The sequence below is a fragment of the Numida meleagris genome, chromosome 7 (assembly GCF_002078875.1).
Source record: "Numida meleagris isolate 19003 breed g44 Domestic line chromosome 7, NumMel1.0, whole genome shotgun sequence".
NCBI lineage: Eukaryota > Metazoa > Chordata > Aves > Galliformes > Numididae > Numida > Numida meleagris.
Window position 1 is genome coordinate 6424444 of NC_034415.1, and position 14134 is coordinate 6438577.

Below are 14134 nucleotides of genomic sequence, written 5' to 3' on the forward strand. Positions count from 1 at the left end.
GGGAGCGGCGGCGAGGGGAGCTCTGGATCGGGCTCGGCGGGGCCGGATCCCTCCGACCGGCAGCTGGCCGCGCTGTTCGAGCAGGCGGCCGAGCGGCTGCCCGCCCTGCTGCCCAGCGCCAGCAAGGAGCAGCTGCTGTACCTGTACGCTCGCTACAAGCAGGTGAGGCGCGGGGCCTTGCGCCTGGGCTGAGGGAGAGGCCCAGCACTTGCGGAGGGGGAGGGGGGCATTTACAGGCGGCGTTGAGGACTTTGAGCGTTGGGCGGGAGCGTGGCTGTGTGTCCCGGCCTGCCTTCGGGCTCCTGTTGGGCCGTGGGAAGGATGGGGCTCTGCCACTCCACACTGTGCCTCGGGGTGGGCCAGGAAGCTGTGCTGGTTGGTTTCTGCCACGTGCTTGGTCAACTGTAGAGTATTCCCAGCTTGAAGGGGCTGTGATAATTGGGTGACATGGAGAAAGCTTGCACCCGAGAGTTTAAAGAGTAAAAGTATGAATACGACTCATAGAACCATAGAATGGTTGGGTTGGAAGGGATCCTAAAGCCCTCCAGCCTCGCGCCTGCCATGGGCTGGCTGCCCCCCAGCTCAGGCTGCCCAGAGCCCATCCATGGCCTGGGGCACCTCCAGGGATGGGGCACCCACAGCTCTGGGCAGCCTATACCTGACCGTATACCTGGCCTCACGTATGGCAAGAGTTTGCACTGACTTGAAAAGTGAATGTGGAACTGGAGCCCATCCGTTTTGGTTAGCAGGAGGTGCCCAAGGCCTGGTCAGATGGGGCCCTAGGCAATTTGATCTAGTGGCTGGCTACTGTGCCTATGGCAGGGGGTTGAGGCCTGATGATGTTTGAGGTCCATACCGACCCAAGCCATTCTGTGATTCTGTGAACAGTCAAACTTACGTTTTTCTTCCACGTGGAATACCCTTGTCTGGCTGCTACTGCTTAAAAGCATTTCCATCTTTTTGATGCAGTATTGAATTATCTCCCAAGCTGGTGGCTCCTCAGCTGTGGTTTGTGGGCCATTAGTTGTCTCAGAGCAGACTGGTCACGAAGGGGCTTTGTCTGCAGGTCTTCTGGTGCTTCAACAGGTCTCTGGGTCTTTTTCCCTTGCAAGAGAAAGGAAGGGGTGGGGGAAAGTGCCAGGAGAACTTCTAAGAACTAAGGCCATGCATAGAAGGAGATGAAAAGAAAGAGTGTTGTCTCTGCTACAACTTATCTATATTCTCAGATTTGTTTCAAATAATCTCTTCTCACCTCCTCCAAGCGCTTTGTAGCTGTCCTAGTTGGCAGAGGGGAAGCATTACTTAGCCCCCGACTGGTGACCATCAGAAGACTCCAGAGGCTTTCCTGGTGCTGTATAAGAGCAACAACGTATTTGTATTTAACGTTTGCCTTACAAGTTACTGAAATCAGAAACTGTTTCCCAAGTTATGATACAAGTCAGGAAAAACCAGCAACTACAGCTGTCAGCACAAGTCTGCAGTCCCCTCCCACTGAGGAACCAGGGATCTTCCATCCCCTCTTGTCTCAACATGCACAAACAGTGCCTGTGTGCTCCCTGCTTTGGGACTGCACCCAACCCCTTGGTCTGCATGCCTTTCTCTGGCTGTCTGGGAAGGCTGTCACACAGTGCTGGAGCAGGCAGTGCTGGCAGGGGAGAGGAGGAGTTTGCTAGCACAGCTACTGCAGGGTTAGGCTCTGCTAACTTGGAGTTTTGCAGCATTTTGTGCTTTAAATCAAAACGATGGTGCTTAATGCAAGTTTTCTCTATTTAATTATAGCAGCCCTATCAGTATGCATAATGGGCTGCTAATATATTACTCCAGTGGACAGTAGTATTGCTAGCACACAAAAGGTGCTGACTCAGATCTGTCCGCTGCCCTTGATTTGGCATCCTTGTCTTTCCTCCGTTTAGTGTTTTATGTCACTGAGGGCTTTGATTTAGGACACAGCACCATCATAAAAGGGGTGACAGTAACAGCTGAGCTCTCTGTTAAGATACTGTATATTATTTATTTCAAACTGTTTGGGTATATAACCATTTTCTTGGGATTTTATTACCTTTTATTGGAGGCCATTTCAAGATTTTATTACTTTCCTCTCTGATTTTGTTTATGTGTCAGAGACTTGAAAATGAGGGAATTGCTTAGTTGTCATCTCCAGTGAGCTTTTCAGCTGATAGTGCTGAGTTTATGGCTCTGCCCCAGCACAGGAGGAAGATCAGACTGGTTGGCAGGGTGCTGGGCTGCCATGCTGCTTCTCCTCTTGCTTTCCATGAGGCTGTGGGGAAATTGCTTGTGCTGTCTGTGCCTGGAGTCTGTAGTGGAAAGGTTTGGATGGAACTGAGCCAGTGTTAGCAGTGGGACCATGAGTGAAGCAGAGACCTGCTGCCCCCAGTCCCCAGGGTTAGCACCCTTGTGTAATGTTTCCTTAGCTTCCCTTATGCCTTGCTGACAACCAGTTTAACAGAGCTTTCCCACAGGTCCAAGCAGCAAAGCCCAGGGCAGGACCAGATAGGGATGGCTGTGGAGTAACAAGCAAGAATCAGCTGAAACTCTGTGATGGCATGCATGTCTCTGAGCATCTGTCTATGCAGGCACTCTGAGTGTTGTCACCTCCAGCCACCAGGTGAAGGCTTCTCCCAGGGCTTCCGAATTTCTGCATTGGCACTTCCCATTCAGAGCTGCCTCTTTGTGGTTTGGGAGTAAAGCCTGCCAGCAGCTACATGGAGAAGCAATGCTAGGAAAGAATTTAATACAATCTGCCTTCACTTTGCTTTTCCATGCAGCTGATGAACTGTAAAAGAGGAGAGCTAAGCACCAAGTGACCAGTCAGCCCTCAGAGACCATCAGTAATTATTTTGTGGATCCAGAATGAGAAACTCAACCTTGAAATGCTAATACAGGCTCTTGTCTTTCTGCTGGCTGTGGAGAAAAACAGCATTTGAGGCCTTCCACTGAAGCAACAGGAGCGAGTCCTACACCATTCTTATTTCCCTCCCCCCAGTTTTTGTGTTGATATATTACATATTTAGGTAAAAATCACCTTCCTCAGCATCCAGTCTTCTCCAATGCTGAATTCTCATTTGGTTTCTGACACATTATGGAGTCCTGCAGCAAAACAAGGGAAGCCAAGAATGTTATTTTCTTCTCTCCAGCAAAACCATTGCAAGCCTTTTTAATACATCTCAAAATAGCAAGCAGGGGCACAGGAGCACTTTTTTTTGCTCTCTTGATGGATGAAATTTAACTACTGTTCCCTGATTTGTATTACTATTGATGCTACTAACAGTCTTTCCAGGGCTGGAACAGCCTTTGAATGCCAAATCCAGAGGGAAGAAACTGCTCTCTTGTTTTGATTATGGCAGCGAACAATTAATATTAAAAAAGATGGGTTTTTTTGTCTGACTTGGCCTGTTTGCTTGTTGAACCAAAGAACTGCCAGGCAGGCACTTTCTGCTTGGATGATGAGTTTTGCAAAGGCAGCAGGACCAGCATGATGAGAAGGTGTTAAAGAAAGAAAGATTCTCACCCGTATCCAAAGATCTAGGCTCCCAGAAGGCTCCACAAAGAAGGGATCTCCAGCAAGAGATCCTTCCTCCGCAGCAGTCAGCACTTAAATGAGGTCTAAGAGGGGCAGAGCCAGGCTGAATTGCCTCCAGCTGTGCTCCCAGGGCTGACTGGGTCTCTTCTCCAGGTGCTCAGTGGTTCAGGCCATGACTCAGAAGTTCCCATACACTCCACCCCTTCATGGTGTGAAGCAATGATTGAGCCAGCTGGAGGGTGAGCCCTCCCTGATACAGGGATTCAGCACACCACAACACTCTTACAATTGCCTGTTGTGATGCAGGCTGACACAATATGAGACAGTTGATGATTGGCTCATGGTTGAGGTTCATGTTGTCTGATGGGCCAGTGCTCCATGATGTTACTGGAGGCACTCAGTTGTTTAGTGCAGGTCCATCTCATGTTCCACCAGTCCCACACAGGTCATCACCAGGTGTCCTTCTTGATCTCACAGCAACACCAGAATGCTTCGAAAACATTTCTCTTCTTCAGTGATCCTAGAGACTCCAAAGACTCACAGGAAGTAGTGCAGATGTTTCAGAGGTACCAAGAGGGAGAGATCTGCCCTCCAAGGCTAGATACAGGCCATATTCTTGTCCTAGGTCAACACATGGGCTTGCACTGGGTCACATCCCGGCCATCTGTACCACACCCTTTGGCCAGGTATCTGTGGCTGCATAACTATATCAGGTACTAAAGGGGGGGGGAGCCTGATCTGCCATGGGGACATGATGAAGGTCCCCCTAGCAATGAAGACCAGAGCATTGACCACAATGTCAGTAGGCCAAGTACCAAGCCTCCCACCTCCAATAACCTCCCACAAGGTGCAAGTAAGCCACACCACTTCAGTCCTACTTGCACCTTCCAAGGCCATTCTATTCTATGGGTACCTGGTTCTAGATTCTCAGGGGCAAGGAGGAGAAGGTTATTTTCTTTGCCAATTTGAGGTCTTACCTGACTGCCGCAATTTGGATCCTAAGAGGGGAGGCCCAAGCTGTCTGAAGCACCTTGAGGGCACTGGGTCTGCCATCCCTAGGTCTTTCGTTCAGGTCCTGCAAGGTTTCCTGCAGTCTCTTCATCCATCCCTGCGGGGACCAAGAATCTGTCTTCAGAGCAGCCTTAAGGATGCCATTATGATGTTCAATGAGGCCTGCTCCTGTTGGGTTATATGGCAGATGAAATCACCATTCAATGCTGTTCTCTTCTGCCCAGCGCTGTATCATCGCACCCATGAAGCGTGTACCCTGGTTGCTCTCAGTGACCTGTGGAGTCCCATATACCACCATTAACTTGGTTAAAGCCTTGATGGTGTAGGCCTGGTTTGCTCTTGGTACCAGATAGGCCTACATCAGTCCACTTGCCGTGTCGATGCAAGTTAATGCATATCTGGCCCCCTCAGATTGCAAGAGAGGGCCTATATAATCAACTCACCACCATTGGAGAGGGTTATGTCCTCTGGCAAGGGTTTTGGTTTCATCCTCGAGCAAGCATCACAATCACAGCATGCCTGGAAGATATCTGACATAGTTATGGGCAGCCCCCATGCCTTGGCTGCTGCCCACATCATCTTCTGCCCAACATGTCGCAGCTTCTGGTGGAGCCAGTCAAAGCCATCCTGACTGACATGAACATCCAATTCAGCTGGGAGGGTAGGATCAAATACACCCAAAGCCTTGGCCTGTTTAACAGCCAGTTTTGCCTGTTGGAAAGACTTGTGTTCCGTTCTCCCCCAGTCCCATAGCTACTCCTTTTTCATGAGTCAATATAACCTCACTTAGCACAGCTGCTGAGGCCATATAAAAGGAATGCCAATATCCCAGTACGCCTAAAAACTCCTGCAGCTACTTTGGTGTCATAGGGACTGGGAACACCTGAATTTGATCTGTTACTGCACTAGGAAGTACCTTGGTCTTTCCTGACAAAACTTCCCCCAGGAATTTTACAGGCAGGCCCAGACCCTGCACCTTCTGAGGGTTTCTAGCCCATCCCTTTCCCTGCCTGTAGCTGGCCAAAGAATCTGCTGCCTGTCCTAACGTCTCCAGTGAGTCAGAGGTCAACATGCAATCATCAATATAACAAAACAAGTTAACATTACTAGGTCTTTCCCAATTCACCAGGTCACACACCACTAGGTTATGACAATACACTGGTGAGTGGATGTACCTCTGTGCCAGGACCTGAAAGGTCCCCTGCCTGCCTCCCTGTGTAAATGCAAACTGGTCCTGAGATTCTTCAGCAACTGGAACAGTGAAGAATGCATTTGCCAAGTCTAGGACACAATGATAGGTTTTTACTTCCCTACTCAATGTGTCCATCAGGGAGGCAATATTGGGTATGGCTGCATGAACAGGCGGCGTGACCTTATTTAATTCACTGTAATCTACAGTCATTCTCCATATATCAGCTGACTTCCACACTGGCCATACAGGGGAATTATATGGGCTACGTGCAGGTCCTATGATCCCAACTTCTTCTAATTCTTACACGGTCCTTGATATTTCATCTTGGCTCCCCCCCACCCCACCCCAGACACTAATACACCTTTCTCAGAATCTGAACTCTCCTACAGTTGTCTGGAGGGCCAGACCCCATGAAGTGTTAATGCTCAAGATGTACTCTGCAACTGGGGCAACAGACACCTTATACTCCTGGGACAGGAGACACCCAACCCCCAACCTGAACCACATCTGGGTAACAGGAATAGTCTGACCCCCAAACCCACCAATCATCACTCTATCCTCATTAAACCTGATTTAATGGTATGTGATCTAGAAGGGCAGTGTTCTCCCCGTTGACCTACTTGAACATGTTCAAAGAAAAAAAAAAGCCATTTTACTATTTTGGTCTGCCTGGCTCACCAAATGTAAACACAGCAGGACCAGCATGATGAGGAGATGTTACAAAAAGAAAGGTACTCACCCATCTCTAGAGATCTAGGCTCCCAGAAGACTCCACCAAGGAGGGATCTCCAACAAAAGAGCCTTCCTCAGCAGCAGTCAGCCCTTAAATGAGGCCTAGGAGAGGTGGAGCCAGGCTGAATTGCCTCCAGCTGTGCTCCCAGGGCTGACCGGGTCTTTTCTCCAGCTGTTCCATCAGGGGTTCAGGCCCTGACTCAGCAGTTCCCATACAAGTTTGCATTTTATTTCCGTGTTTTGTTGTATAAAACAAATGGTCCAGACCGTATCTGAACACAGGAGAAAACATTTACAGTACAAATGAATCGTGACTGATTTACAGTGCTTAACTGCTGCTTGTCCTTTCCTTTGTTCGTCTCTGGAACTCAATGGATTGCTTTGCAGGCTAGCTGGGATTCTAATTTGGATGGACTGCTTACTTGCAGGCGGTCAGATGCACAGAAAATTAATGTCATCTACAGTCACTCACAGCCTCTCACACTTTAAATGAAAATATAGTGTAACTAATAAATATCTCTCAGCATGGGCTCGGTCTCTATAAAGCCTGATTAATCACAGAATCATAGAATTGGTCAGGTTGGAAAAAACCTTCAAGATCATCAAGTCCAACTCTAACAACCCACTGCTAAATCATGTCCCCGAGCACCACATCCAAATGGTTTTTAAACACATTCGGGGATGGTGACTCAACCACCTCCCTGGGGAGCCTGTTCCAGTGCTCAACAACCCTTTCTGTAAAGAAGTTTTTCCTGATATCCAACCTAAACCTCCCTTGGTGCAACTTGAGGCCATTTCCTCTTGTCCTGTCACCTGTCACCAGTGAGAAGAGACCAGCCCCGCTCTCACTGCAATCACCTTTCAGGTATTTGAAGAGAGCACTGAGGTCTCCCCTTGGCTTCCTCTTCCCCAGACTGAACAGCCCCAGTTCCTTCAGTCTCTCCTTGTAGGGCCTATTCTCCAAGCCCCTCACAAGCCTCGTTGCCCTTCTTTGGACCTGCTCCAGCACCTCCATGTCCTTTCTGTACTGAGGCGCCCAAAACTGAACACAGTACTCGAGGTGGGGCCTCACCAATACCGAGTACAGGGGCAGGATGACTTCCCTAGTCCTGCTCACCACACCATTCCTGATCCAAGCCAGAATGCCATTGGCCGTCTTGGCCACCTGGGCACACTGCTGGCTCATATTCAGCCGACTGTCCATCAGCACACCAAGGTCCTTTTCTGTCAGGCAGCTTTCCAGCCACTCCTCCCCAAGCCTGTAGGGTTGCCTGGGGTTGTTGTGACCAAAATGCAGGACCCTACACTTGGTCCTGTTGAAACTCATACGATTTACCTTGGCTCATCGATGCAGTCTATCCAGGTCCCTCTGTAGTGCCTTTCTACCCTCTGGCAGATCAGCACTTCCTCCCAACTTGGTGTCGTCTGCACACTTACTGAAGGTGCACTCAATCCCCTCATTGAGATCATTGATAAAGATGTTGAATAGAAGCAGCCCCAGTACCGAGCCCTGGGGGACACCACTTGTGACTGGCCACCAACTAGATTTAAATCCATTGACCACAACTCTTTGGGCCCGGACATCCAGCCAGTGTTTCACCCAGCGGAGCGTATGCCCATCCAAACCATGGGGAGCCAGCTTCTCCATAAGGATGTTGTGGGGTAACAATTCTCAGCAGAAAATCCCCACCCTGCTAAGGTGAAGAATCGTTGGTTGATTTAAGCACTTCACCAGCCTGAACTGTGGGGCATATTTCATTTCTAAGAAAGAAGGGTGAACGTGGTTGAGTTTTGCTTGGCTAACGGAATGCTCTGCCAGCAGCCCCTGCCCTCCTCCAGACCACAGCATCGTAGAATGGCTTAGCTTGGAAGGGACCTTGGAGATCGTTGAGCTCCACCCCACAGTGAAAGAAATGGCTCTATGCTTGTCACATCAGTATGCCTTCCTATGGAAAGCCAACCAGAGGAGTCCCACTGGCACCAAGTCTGTTTCACATCGAATAAAAGATCCATCTGGATTAGTTTGGGTGCCACGTCAGTTCTGGGGTTTCTGAACGAGAGTTGAGCCACAAAAGCTGTGTGCAGGCTCGCACGTGTGGATCGTGCCCTGTCCTGCAGCAGATACCCATCCGCTAACCCTGCCTTGGTGCTGTCCCTGTGGCCTCCTCCCATCAGACTGTTTCATCTCAGGCACTTCTGCTCCGGCCTCGGCTCATTCCTGGCATCTGGTGCTCCCCATGCAGCTGGATGGATGCCTTGCAGACCATTCAGGAGCTGCTTGGCCTTCCTGTCCTCTGGATTTGTCCCCTTGCCTTCCAGAGGGCCTTGGAAATAATCAAGCAAAGTCTGTTTGCTCAAGCTTTGTGCAGAAGCAGGTGAATTTCATCCTTAACGAATAATCATCTCTAGAAATCCTGATCAACAGATTTTTTGTTGATACTGGTGGAGGATGAAGCATCTGGCTGGGTAATAAACGCACCATTAAGTGAGAGATCACTTGCTGGTCATCCCTGTTCCATTTGATTTGTTCTAACAGAAGGAATTTTTATTTTTTAGGTGAAATTTGGAACCTGTAACACTCCAAAGCCAAGCTTCTTTGATTTTGAGGGGAAGCAGAAATGGTAAGAGGAAATCCTTGTAATTCCTAGAGACTTCTGGTTCTACTCTGTGTCGTGTTACAGACCTCACTCTGAGAATGTCAAACCTGAGAAGTTGACCACTTGACACTGAATGGAAGGTGGCTTTACACCCCTTGAAAACATATAGATGGATCTTCTTGCTTTGTTCACTGATGACACCACAAAAACACACTGTGCTGTCTCAGAGTGGCTCGCTGATGTGTTGCTCTCTGCCCTAGGGAAGCTTGGAAAGCCCTGGGAGACACCAGCCCTCATCAAGCAATGCAGGAGTACGTTGCTACAGTGAAAAAACTGGACCCCAGTTGGAATCCACAGGTAGGAAGTGCTGTTCAGAAAACAAACCAGCGTTTGTGCCCTTCTGAAGTCAGCAATGGTTCGGCTTCATACAGAACTTAATTGCTGCATAGGAAACTTCATTCTGAGCAGATTAAGCTCTAAATTCATTTTAAAACTCCCCTTTTGTTAAGACTGAAGCATGGAGAACCATCTTTTTCATTCGTAATTATCTTCATTACAGTGAGCACATGCGCAGGGTTGATTTGGCTGTAGTGATCTAATTTATTTTGCTTTTATCGGTTCATGCTGTCTTTAGCATGTAAAGATACTTTTTATCCTTTTCTCATCCTTCTCTTTTCAACTACTCTTTAAATGTTGATCAATAGAAAGTAATCTCCATAAAAGTGACATGAACTGAATGATCAATTCTGAAAATGTTTCCTTTTTGTTTTGATGCAGCAAATTACCAAATCTGATTATGATTAGGTACTCCAACATAACAAGTGCATTTTTGAGTCCTGTATGTGTTTGTTAAAGGGAGATTGTACCGTCATTTTAATTAATCTGCCTTTCATCTGCTAGGTTTATTACTTGATTGAGTATTTAAGGATCTCTCTCTGTTTATAGACCGATTTCTATGTTTATAGACCGATTTCTATACAATTTTTTTTTTAAGAGGATTGCTCTTTAGAAAAATATTGCTTTTAACTGGAGTCAGAATGGAGATGTTTCGCTAACAGCAACATGCTGACGGCATGGTAATTTCTTTTCACGGTAGGAAATTGATTCTTTTTTTTTTTTGTCCTGCACTCTGGAAGCAAAATCTTGTGTGAGCACCGGCCTATGAATCAAGAGTTTGATTCTCGCTTACATTCTGGTGCTGTTCTGGACTCATAAGAGGGATTGCTGCTTCTTTGCCGGCTCGTGTTCCGAGGGTTTGATCCTGTTTTTGCAGCAAAGAGGTATTGGCATTTAGAGAAAACTGTTCGTAATACCCTTGGGATAAAGTTGTATGTGCTGTACCATGCATTTAGTGAAAACCAGCCACTCGCCCAGTGTGGGTTCTGTCATACAGAAATGTTCTAATCTGAAAAAAACAAGAGCTGGAATCCTAAGTGAGGAAACAATCCATTAGCATAAAGCGAAACGTAAAACGGAACGTCCCGAATCCTCCTTAAGCAATGACAAAAAACCAAATCCCCTTTCCTGAACCTTCTGTAGGTAGAGCTGGTGTTCACTAAGAGTGCGGTGACAGGTTCGGCTTTGGGTACACGTTTCCCCTCCTTGCTTCAGAGAGCTTCTCTTTTTCATAGGTGTCCTTTTGGGTTACAAAGCTGTCAGCTAGCAAAGTGGACGATGGTCTTCAAGCCTTCTGTTGTAAGAAGTCACCAGCACACAAGGAGAGGTTTGCAGTGATGCTCCTCCCTTCTCCCCTTCAAATGAGGAATGAATGGGTGTGAGAGCTCTTCCCTTGCATCCCCCCATGTACAGGACTCGGCAGACACTGGGCAGTGCAGGGTAATGCTATTGTACCAGCGTTTGCTCACTGGTGTGTGGTTCCATCCTCCTGTGGTTTTGAATACTTGATGCAGGGAGTTTGCAGGAGGAAAGAGCAGTGCTAGGGCTTCAGCAGAAGCTTCTGTGCTAATGGCAGGGCTAAGGCTGTCTGATTAGTTTTAAGAAATGCTATTTTCTCTCTTCAGGTGCTTGTTGTTGCAGCATTTCTGTGCATAAACCTCTCACTCATGTAATTAGGCGTTTATTTCTTGGCTTTCTGACACCAATGGTTTTCTTATTCATACAGCCCCGGTGTGTGGCAGTATCTGTGCCTTCACCACTGTAGTCCTTATTCTTTTTTTTTCTTATTCCTCGCCCGTGACTGGGCTAGAAACCTGTTAAGACATCAGAGAGCTTTCCATGGAAGGAATCTGCCGAGCTGCAGAAAGGCCCAGCAGAGGAAGTGAGAAGAGCAGAGAATGCAATTTCAGCGTTAGCATTCAAGTGCAGGCAACGCTGCTTTCTTTAAGAGAAGTCATCTGTCCTCCCTGCTGTATTTTCATTTTAATTCCATTTTTTGTACAGCTAAAATCCCACGAGGAGTCTTCTCATCCTTTGATCTCCCACTATTTTTTCCTACCACGTCCACGTTCAGGAGCCACGAGAGGGAGCTCTGTTCTTTCAAATGATGGAGATGTGCGCATCAGGGGACGCCGGTAGGATAATGGCTATTTCACTCTTCCAATTTCAAATTGGATTTGTAGGAAAGATCTGTGGGAACATCACAAGGTTCTTCATCGCCGTCATTGTCTCCTTTCCGTGCTCACCTGCTGGGCTCTTTTGAGTTCTTCTTTTGTTCAGTAGATAATGAATAAAATACTCCCCCTGCTTGGATAAAGCAGTATAAAGTGCTTGGTACAAATGTGAAAAGTTCAGCTTTCAGATCAGTACAGATCATAAATAGTAATTAGAGCGCAGGGCTGTTGCATTTCTCATTGTAGAGTTCACAAATGTTCTCGTGTTATTTTCAGTCCCCTGCCTCCCCCATTTCCTATATTCCCAAAGGGTATACAATGTCTCGATCTTTTAGCACTAAGCACACAAAATTTAAAAATTGGAAACTTTTCTTTATTTCTGCCCCCCCCGCCCCAACAGATTTATTGCTGTTCTGCAGCCTTCGGGCTGTCAGTATTTTTCTTAATGAAAAGAATGGCACTAAATGCAGTATTTCTTATGCAGCCTCAATAGATCCACGTCCTTTTTCACTTTTCTTGATCCTTCCCTTGATTCATTCTTTCACATTGACCTTGCAGGTTCTGTATTAGTACATTTTCAGCATCAGACTGTAATTGCTATAATTTAGTAATCTTTCTTTGGTTTTGATGGAAGGAAATGAAGTGGATGCGTGCTGATGCAGCAAGAGCATCCCGAATTTGTGTGCAGAGCACTGAAAATACCACCAACAGCCAAAATCTGACTTTCTTCTTCCCCCTCCTGCCCAGAGTCTGGAGTACCTGCAGATGATTAGGAGATGCACATGGAGATGCGGCAGCCACAGCTATTTCTTGCTCTGTGAGGCCCAAATGCTACTTTTCACAATAGTTTCACAGCTGCTGGCTCACCTCCGTGGCTGTTTCCAGTGCATTTTAGTTTTGCCATCATCCTTGCCACTATCATGCTGCCTGATACACTCACGCCTAGAGTTTTCTTTAAGAGCCTTGTCTAAAACCTAGGAATAAATCATCAGACTGCATTATTTTCAGCAATTCTCTTTGCTCGGAAAGCTTTAAAATAGCAGATACAGCAAAGCAGCAAAGATCCAGGGTCTTTACTTTCACAAAGCTGCTGCGTTTCTCTTGAACTCACAAGTCTAGAACCAGTCATCACAATTGCCTTTCCGGATGTTTTTGCAGCTAGCTCTCCCACGTTGGCACGGTCTTCTGATGTGCTGTGCTGTAGGTTGTTTTGCTCTCTTTCCCAGGAGCAGCAGTTCAGAGGCCAGGACTCAACTCTTCCATGCTCGTCTTGATTCTCCTCTCGATGCCATCTACCTTCGTCATCTGCTACCTTTTAGCACATCTTTTGTTTCTTGTTCTTTCTTGTGAGTCATTCCTTTTAGTCTGAAGTTCCAGGCAGTGGAAAGGTAATTGCTTGGACCAGCTCAGCTCCATTTACATATTTCAGAGACATCACCTGTCCTTCAAGTCTGTTCGCTCTTCCTCCAAAGCAGAATAATTTATGAAGCAGTTCTTTTGTGTTTTCTGTTCTTAAATAGAAATGTTTCATGCCGTCAACACATCCGACTGCTTGGGGCCCTTCAGAGAGGTAGATGTGTCCTGCCTGCTCTGCTTCTCAGACTTTCACCTGTTGTCTTCCTGCTTTCCTGGCAGCAAGTGACACATTGCTTTCAGTGGCTTTTGCTGATGCGTGTGTGTGAGTTTGGCAATGACATCCTTCAGCTCTCCCTGGCAGCCACCTGCAGCACTGCCCACGCACACCCTGACCTCGCTGTCGCTCCGGCTCTGCAGGACCTGCATGGTAACCTTGCTGTTGGCAGTTGGTTTGGTCATCTGGGGAAGTCCACCAACTCTTGCATCTCCGTACAGTAGCTGTCCTCACGTTCCTTGCTGTCTTCTCTTGGGCACTTTTAGTGCTCATCAGTTTGGAGACAAACATTCTTGGTGGCAGTGTTTCCATTTCCACAAACACCGTAATTCTATTCACTGCCATGTAAATGTTGTCACACGGATCCCATTGGATGTAAACCCCCAGGTTTTCCAAGCTGGCTTGGTGGAAAGGCACACCACACGCTGCGGCGAGTGGTTATGGAGCATTTCTTGTAACAAGGGGGTTGCATGGCACAGCTTAAACAACAAAAATAAATAATAGAGAAAGCGTCCAGATCTACTCATCAGTTTTAGCCTTTCATTTGCTGATTGCAGTTTTGGCATCTCTTGATTCTAAATATTTCCTTTTGCTATTTCTTACGTTGCGCAGTTCCGATCCCAGCAGCGTGTCTCGGTACTGACTTCAGCAGAACCCCCTTCCCCTGACAGAGGCATTGTTGGATTTGACTGCAGAAACATATTGGAGGACTTAATGATTTTTTATATATATATCAGGGGTGAAAAAAAAGGTATTTTAACGTGTGCTTGACTGGCAATGTGACTTCACCAATAATGCCCACGGTAAGGTTTGCGCTGCGTAACGAGCAAAGTTGCGTCTCCAGAATCTGAACAGCAGAGA

General features: G+C 47.3%; 1 protein-coding gene across 1 annotated transcript in view; it reads left to right on the forward strand.

The window, feature by feature from the left end:
* The window catches only part of ACBD6 (acyl-CoA binding domain containing 6), a 72668-nt gene that overhangs the window by 69 nt on the left and 58465 nt on the right, over positions 1–14134 (forward strand). The window contains exons 2-4 of the mRNA XM_021404951.1: positions 6–162; positions 9033–9097; positions 9334–9430. Coding sequence (XP_021260626.1) covers positions 6–162; positions 9033–9097; positions 9334–9430 — 319 coding nt within the window. The remainder of the gene's footprint in view (positions 1–5; positions 163–9032; positions 9098–9333; positions 9431–14134) is intronic.